Source organism: Petaurus breviceps, unplaced genomic scaffold (genome assembly GCF_028583685.1).
Source record: "Petaurus breviceps papuanus isolate PSGF00001 unplaced genomic scaffold, PetGlider_PUasm1.0 90925, whole genome shotgun sequence".
Classification (NCBI taxonomy): Eukaryota; Metazoa; Chordata; class Mammalia; order Diprotodontia; family Petauridae; genus Petaurus; species Petaurus breviceps.
This window is the reverse complement of record NW_027187380.1, coordinates 1,630,319-1,638,776: the sequence shown is the minus strand read 5'-3', so window position 1 is coordinate 1,638,776 and position 8,458 is coordinate 1,630,319. Positions and strand designations below refer to the sequence as shown.

Sequence of the window (8,458 nt, the reverse complement as noted above, 5' to 3'; positions counted from 1 at the left end):
TCTCTCTCTCTCTCTCTCTCTCTCTCTCTCTCTCTCTCTCTCTGTCTATGTCTCTCTGTTTCTCTGTCTCTCTGTCTCTTTCTCTCTCTCTGTCTCTGTCTCTCTCTCTAGCTCTGGCTCCTGGCAATTCTCTCTCTCTGCCTCCACTATGCTGCTCCCACAAGTTCTTCTGGTGTCTTTCTGCTTGGGCCTCTCTATCCATGGCACCAGTTCCTCCCAGTTCAACCCCCTCTCTTCACACCAACAAATCCATCCCACAAGTGGGATTCATAAGCTCTGGGTTTTAACACAACCCAAAAACCAAGCCAATACAAGGGGATCTTTAAATTCCATTACCATTACAAATTTCTACTCTGTTTTTGAGCATTAAATGCCACTTGTAGTCTAGAAAGGCAGGATAGTCACTAAATGTATTAGTAATGGGATTTGAAGATCTTCCCTGCCCCTTGTAAGCAAACAAGTGCTTAGCACCTTGTTTCAAGTTGAGCCTTGCCCTTGATATAATATATCAAGTCTTTGTTAAAGAACAGAACTTGTGAATCCCACATTGGGTGGAACTTGCTGATGCAACAGAAAGGGGTAGGGCAGGGAGGAGCTAATGATAAGGAGAGGCCCAGGCTAGAGAGAGCAAAATTGAGAAGAGAACTTGTGGTGGCAGAATGGAGAAGAGAGAAGAACTGAGAACTGAGAAGAGAACTCTTGTGGTAGCAGAGTCAAGAAGGAGAAAACTTGTGGTATCTTGGCACTCTATATGTGTCTATTCTGTCTGTGTTGATATTTGTTTGTGATACTTCGTACAGAAGCCCTGGGACCTTACTGGAAGCCCTGAAAGAGGATTTTCTGGTTGTCTTTTATAAAAGTCCTGGGGGTGGCTAGGTGGCACAGTGAGTAAAGAATCGGCCCCGGAGTCAGGAGGACCCAAGTTCAGTTCCGGCCTCAGACACTTAACACCCACACAAAAAAAATAGCCGTGTAACCTTGGGCAAGTTACTTAACCCCAATTGCCCTCCAAAAGGAAAAAAAAAGAAGTCATGGAGGAGGGATTCGGAGTACTATACTGATGATTTGTGTTGAGTTCTCAGACCTTGTTTGTGTATCTGTTTTGATTTCTATGTTGATGATTTGTGTTGACCTCTTGGACCTTGTTTGTGGGTCCCTGTTGATTTCACAGGCAGATAGTGAATTGATGATGGTGTCAGCAATGTGCATGAATGTTGTTTTGGCTCTGCTAAGCTTTGTCTTCCCAAAAACAGAAATTGTGAAGTACTTGAGGTGGACTAGACACTGTGAGCTTCAATATGGAATGGAAACTCTACAGGGAACTGGACAAGGAGCTGAACAAGGAACTGGGAGCTCCTGCCTTTGAACCCAGGTGACAGTTGTGTAGATTCGGGCAGGAGCTGGGATCATGGAAGAGGAACCATGTAAGCTCAGAACCAGCCTCAAGTCAAGATGAAAAGATCTCTTCTTGGGTACCTGATGCTGACTGAGAAGATTATGATTTACTATGACCTATGGGTGGACAACTTTAACCTTTGTACTCTGTATCCATTAAGGATACAGGCCTCCTTAAGGGTGATTGACATAAGGACTTACTAAATGATTGAGTTACTAAAAGATTTTATCTTTTGCTTAAAACTATGTGAACACTTTGTTGAAAACTGTGTGGCCATTTTAGTGATAAGTTGTTATGTCATAACATTGTGGATGCTGTACTTTGATTTCTGTCAATGTTTTGTCTTAGTTTGTTATTGAATAAATAGAGAGTTCACTATACTATGTAATCAGAACCTTGAAGCTGTTCATAGCAGCAGTCCTCTGGAAAGCTGCTAATGCTTGGCTTTATACTACATCATAGAATCCATGATCTAGATTGCCTGTGTCACTCAAATAGCCCTTTACTTTCTTTTCCATAGGGAAGTATAAAATTTGGTTTTCTAGGCTCCTAAGGTCCTAGCTACAGATTTTTACCCTTCTATTCCCAAAGTCTATCCTATTTTCTCCTGTCCTTAAAGAAAGAAGGGAAAGGAGGAGATTGGAAGATCCTGCCATCCCCTCTGAAAGTCTGCCAGAAATAGAGGCTAGCTACTCAGAGTTCTATGGGAGCCTCTAGAGCCCATTCCCACCTGCAATAAGGACGTGGGCAAAGAAGGTGGTTTCTGTCCATTATGGGGCTAGAGACTCTGACTTTAGCCTCAAGGGTCCTAGGTTGGATTTGGTGTCAAAGGACCCGGGTTCAAATTGCAGTTTTAGCATATGGCACCTATGTGACCTTGGGCAAGTAATAACCATCATAAATAACCATAAAAAAAACACCATTTCTGCATCTGAAAAATTTTGGAATTGGGATAGAGGATTCTTAAGGATCCTCCATATCTACTCTATGTAAGCAGCTTGGTGGTTTGGGTCACATAGCTCTAGTGACTACAGGACCACAAATGTTAGAGCTAAAAATAACCTTTTTTATTCATCTATTACAAACCTTTCGTTCCACAGTAAAGACCAGAGAAAAAGAGTTTGCACAAGATCACATATATTAGAACCCAGGTCCTCTGACTCAAAACCAGAGTTCTCACAAACTGCCAAGAGACAAATTAATTCTGTCTTGCTCAGTCCACAGACTCCTAACAGGGCAGGGGCTCACCTACAACCATTGAGAGGAAAGAGACAGGGAAAAACCATCCCCATAGAACAACAGACAGGTAATCTTTCAACAAAAAAAAATTATAAGCATGTACTATATACAAATCACTGCACTGGACAGTGAGGGAGAGAACAAAGTTTGGATATGTTATATGAACTCAGTTTTATAGATAACCTGTAATATGATAATCACAGGCCACATTTACCTAGAACTTAGAATTTTACAAAACCTTTTCTTAGCAACCCTGTAAGACAAATATTTTCTTGACTATTTTTCACATGAGAAAACTGAGACACAGAGAGATTAAGGGAATTATCCATATTCACACTAGTTTGAATTTTAAGTTCAAATTCAAAATTTGAACCTATGTCTCCTGCCTGATTTCAGGTTCTACATTTTTCTTCTATAGCACTTTTCCTCAATACTTTCAGAGTTGAGGCTGGGGAAGGGACTGATTGATTGTTCATGTTTGTCCTTTGCTTTTCCATAAAGGACCATGACATCAGGAAGGTGATGACAGGACTTGCAATTGACTTTGATTTGTGTGAGGGAGTGCAAGATCACCAGCCTCATTTTCTTCTCCAGAGCCATCTGGGTCCAGTGGCCAGATATTCATCAGGATGACTGGAGATGACCCCTTGGGGAAGGGGAGAGAAAATGCAAGAATTATATAATAAATTATTGCATTCAGAGAATCTATCCTATCTTCTTTGTGTAGGTCCTCCACCTTAAGCTTCTGGGCTTCTCAAGTGTAATGCTCTCTTTTTTGTACCATTTTCCCTTCCTTCCTCACCTCTCCCCAGTATGTTAATCTCCCTGACCCTCTCCAACCATAAGGGTACCAGATACATCTTTCATTTCTAACAACTCAAGTTCCCCAGAATTCAACACCTCATTCAAAATTCCCAGCTATCTCCCAGCACAGAGATGGTGTGATGGTGTGTGAGACCGTCCTTTGCACTGTCTCAAGTTCAGACACTGAGAAGTTTTGAAGAAGTATATTCATGTGAGACATAGAAGGAAAAGATGATAATCTCTTTGGAAACAAAACTTTGCTTAGGAGCATTTTGGGTCCTGGAATTTGGATGTTGTTAATGATGGTGGTGAAAAAGGTGTGAAAAGTGGTAGGAGGAAAGAGACAGAAGATGGAGCTTAGGAAGACTTGAGATGAGTCTGAGGTGAGATGAAGTGAGATCATTCTCTGGGGACTGACTGATAGTATATTGAATCTTCTCTGTCTCTATTCTCTTAGAGTGAGTCTGCTACAACTCTCTCTCGGGATTCTAGGGTACCCTGAGGGGTTGATGGGGTTTCTTTTCTCTACTGCAATCAACTTAAGCCCCCACTAGCTGTTTCCTCTCACTGTTAGGTGATAGTGACTTGTTCCCCAGTTTCATTCAACTACTTAACATCAATTAACTTTTACAAAAGGATATTTACTTCAAAAATACAGCAAAAGTCTTGGATACTCACTCTCTACCTAAGATGGAAAAATATACCAATTGAAAGGTCAAGGACAATAGACAATTTTAGAACATTTTAGGTGTTGCAGTATAATGTTATAATCCTGTGTAATTACTGTGGTAATCTACATAATTTTGTTGTTGTTGTTGTTATTGTTGTTTAGTCATTTTTTTAGTCATGTCTAACTCTTTGTAACCCCATTTGGAATTTTTTTTTGCCTTTTTGGAGGGCAATTGGAGTTAAGTAACTTGCCCAAGGTTACACAGCTAGTTTTTCTGTGTGGGTGTTAAAGTGTCTGAGGCCAGAACCGAACTTGGGTCCTCCTGACTCCAGGGCCGGCACTTTACTCACTGCACCACCTAGCCGCCCCTGTTTGGAATTTTCTTGGCAAAGATAATGGAGTGGTTTGCCATTTCCTTCTCCAGCTCATACATGATCTGTATCAGGAAACTGAGGCAAACAAGGTTAAGCAACTTGCTCAAGGTCACAACGTTAATAAGTGTCTGGGGCGAGATTGAACTTAGGAGGATGAGTTTTCTTGACTCAAGGCTTGGTGTTGTATCCACTGCACTACGTAGCTGCCCCAATATGTGACTTTAGGAGGCATTCATGAGCTTATTCATTTCATAGGGCTACACACCATACTGAATCTCTTGAGAGCAGGTGCCCCAGCATTCTACATGGTGAAAGATATCAACAGAGGTTGCCCTATGCATAAGGCATGTCTCTGTTACACTAGGAATTGGCAATAGGTCATATTAGGAATGTATGTGAGCTCAGATGAATAGGACCAGGGAGAGGGGGTTCTGCAGGGTCTATTAAAAGAGCTCTCCTTCGAAGAATCTTTGAAAGTGATTCAGTCAACTTGCATTTGCTGAGCATCTACTCTGTGCCAGACACTATGCCATGCCCTCTGATTTTTCTACTGAGAATCAAGGAAAGCAAGAGAAGCTGGGTTGCTCCTGAGTTTTAATGTTAAACATTAAAAGGAATTCCCCTTCAGATCTGTGCAAGTTGTTGGAGTCTCTGGAGATATATGAATGTCTTTAAAATAGTCTTATTTGTCATGGATTGTTTAGATGCAGTCTTGCCTAGAGGCAGGGGGATGGACTAAATGGCCCTTCAAGGTCCCTTCTAACCCTACAGGAGGCTATCCTTAGTCCTACCTTCCATACTTTAACAACAATAAGAACACAGGCAAAACCCCCAGGAGTCTAGGCTATAAACAGCTGTTAAGTGCTCAAGATACTGCAGTTTTCCACCCTAAAAGGACAATCTAGGGAATAGGTTACTCCACTAGGGCTCCATTTTCCTGTAGGGGATATATACACACACACACATAGACACACACACACACCATATAGTGTCTTTAGTGTCCCTGATGGCTCCTGGGACATGATGACAGTAAAAGGTAAACTTGGCATTTCATGAGAACTATGGAAGCCTTTAGGTCTCCTTCCTAGACTGAATGTGTAGATAAAGCCATGGGTTTAAATGCCATATAGGTCAGTTAGGTTTTCATCTTCCCCCACCACACAGCAATTACTTTATCAATTAAGAAATTAAACATTCATTAAGTGCCTACTCTATGCCAGGCACTGGGCTAAGTGCTAGGGATACCAAAAAAAAGGCAGAAGAAAGTCCCTGCCCCTTAAGAAGCTTACACTCTAATGGGAGATAGATAGATAGATAGATAGATAGATAGATAGATAGATAGATAGATAGATAGATAGATAGACAGACAGATAAGTATGTATATATACATGTATGTATGTAAATCTGTATGTATGTATATATCTATAAAACAAGCTATAGACAGGATAAATAGGAAGTAATTTACAAAAGGAAGGCCAAACATCATAAGGGAGTTTGGCAAGAGAGTGTGGTTACTTCTATAGTCAACCATCCCCTCTACTGAAAAAATCATTCAAAGTATAGAAAGGTCAACTTTCTATTCAAAGGCTGCCACATTTTGTGAGACACTATCCCCCTAGCACCCTGCATACCATAAAGTAGTACTATAAATGAGCCCTCTGCCTGGGATTGTCCTCTTGAGTTTCCCGAATAGCCTTTCCCAGTTCTGTCCATCCTTCAAGGCCCACCTCACCCATGGAGTCTTCCTTAAGCTCAGAAGCCCTCACTTGTCTCTTCATTTTCTAAACTCCTAGAGCACTTATTGGCTATATCATTCATTCTGGCATCTAATTACATGCCTGTTTCATGCGCACAGGACTTGTTTCCCCAACTCAATTGCTCTATTCCTGGAAGAACCACAGTTTATATTTTCTTTGTATCTTCCTCAGAGCTGGATGCATAGTAGGAAAATATTCAATATTCAAAATATTGCTGAATGAATGAGAAGATGTTACCCATATATAATGGGTCCTGCCACATGCAAGGCTTACTGTTATATTATCCTAGGTGTGGCTTAGTCTCCAAGACAGCTATTTTTGCGCTGTGCATACTAGTCAGACCCAACCACATTAAAAGGTATTACTGAAGAAAGTGGGAATTTTTTTTCTACCTCATCTCTACTCCCCAAAGGCACTTTACTAGCCAACTTTCAAATACCCAGACTAACAGAGGAAACCAATTACGTAGATAACCAGCAAACAATAGGCAATTTTAGAACATTTTAGGTGTCATAGTACTATGTTATAATCCTATGTAATTACTGTGGTAGGCTATGTAACTTTGTTGTTGCTTAGTCGTTTTCATTTGTATCTGACTCTGTGACTCCATTTGGGTTTTTTTTTTTGGCAGAGATACTGAAGTGGTTTGCTATTTCCTTCTCCAGTTCATTTTACAGATGAGGAAACTAAGGCAAACAGGGTTAAGTGACTTGCCCAGGGTCACACAACTGGTAAGTGTTTGAGGTCAAATTTGAACTCAGGAACATAAGTGTTCTTGACTGCAGATCCAGGGCTCTATGCACTATGGCGCCACCTTGCAGCCCCCCAGTGCTATTACTTCCCATTTTATAAATGAGAAAAACTGAGGCCAACAGAGGTTAAGTGATGTTCCCAGAGCCACACAGGTAGTAAGTTTCTGAGGCCACATTTGAACCCGTCTTTCTGCCTCTAGGCCCAGAATTCTATCCACTGCAACAGCTAGGTTGCCCCATAATAGAGTGTACATCGTAGAATTTTAGAATTGGACAGGGCTTTGGAAACTGTGTATATGAGGAAGGACACTATCCAGGACACCAGAAAGAAAAGAACACTTAGGCCCAGAGAAATAAAATGCCTTCTTCAACTTCACATAGCTAAGACTAGAATTAAATTTCATTGCTCTCAGGCCTGGGTCCTTTACAGATTTATTTTCCTAATTATGTTCTGTTAATTTTCAAATTTCAATTGAGTTTGTCCACCCAGAAGGGTGATGGAGACCCAAGAATTCTGTGGATAGTAGGGGGAAGCCAACCCAGAACACAAATCTGATTGTTTTATTCCATAGTTGATAGTACTTGGAACTACTCCTGGCCCATAGCCTTATTCACTATTTAAGTTAATCTCTAACTGGGTTTTCAGGGTATACAGTCCCTGCTGCAGACAATCTCATTCCACCCTCCTTCCAGATCCTTTCCTGCCCTACCTTGGGATACTGTGCCTTAATATCCTGTTACATTTGCTATAAAGACTATGGGTCATTAATAATGCTAATAGTTTTTAATGAAAATGTGGGAAACAAATATCTCAGATCTCTTGGTGGCCTCTGGAGAGAGGACCATTTTGGTTCTGGTTATGGAAAAAGGGCACAAAGGCTACTTACTCATTTTAATGGTAATTACATGTAATAACCTTGGGGGTGTGGGGGTGTCCCATGGGAAGGGGGGGCCCATGGAGTGTGTGTGCCAGCACTGTGGTTCCACAAAGACTAACAGCTGCAGCAGAAAACCTCCACCAGTTCTATAGTAGGGATATCCTAGGCCAACATGGCAGAGTCCCAGTAGCTTCAGACATTTTTACAGCCTTCTACGGCAAGACTACTTGCCCAAGCCCAAAACCAGATTTTAACAATGGTGCTTCCCCATCATAATCCAGTTTGTCTCAGGGTAACTCCCTAAAAGATTATGAAAATAGTGAGCTCTGTCTCTGTCCCTGTCTGTCTGTCTGTCTCTCTTTCTCTCTATCTCCCTCCCTCCCTCCTTCTCTCTCTCTCTGTCTCTCTCTCTCTGTCTCTGTCCCTGTCTGTCTGTCTGTCTGTCTGTCTGTCTCTCTTTCTCTCTATCTCCCTCCCTCCCTCCTTCTCTCTCTCTCTCTGTCTCTCTGTCTCTCTCTCTGTCTCTCTGTCTCTCTCTGTCTCTGTCTCTGTCTCTCTGTCTCTGTCTCTGTCTCTCTGTCTCTCTCT

General features: G+C 41.6%; 1 protein-coding gene across 13 annotated transcripts in view; it reads left to right on the top strand.

The window, feature by feature from the left end:
• The window catches only part of RBFOX3 (RNA binding fox-1 homolog 3), a 1,004,344-nt gene that overhangs the window by 922,174 nt on the left and 73,712 nt on the right, over positions 1-8,458 (top strand). For 8 of the 13 annotated variants that reach the window (XM_069076070.1, XM_069076067.1, XM_069076068.1 and 5 more), the window contains one exon: positions 6,872-6,971. The exons of the other annotated variants lie outside the window; for them this stretch is intronic. In XM_069076070.1, the coding sequence (XP_068932171.1) occupies positions 6,918-6,971 (54 nt within the window). In that variant the 5' untranslated portion in view covers positions 6,872-6,917. The remainder of the gene's footprint in view (positions 1-6,871; positions 6,972-8,458) is intronic. 13 annotated transcript variants of the gene reach the window in all.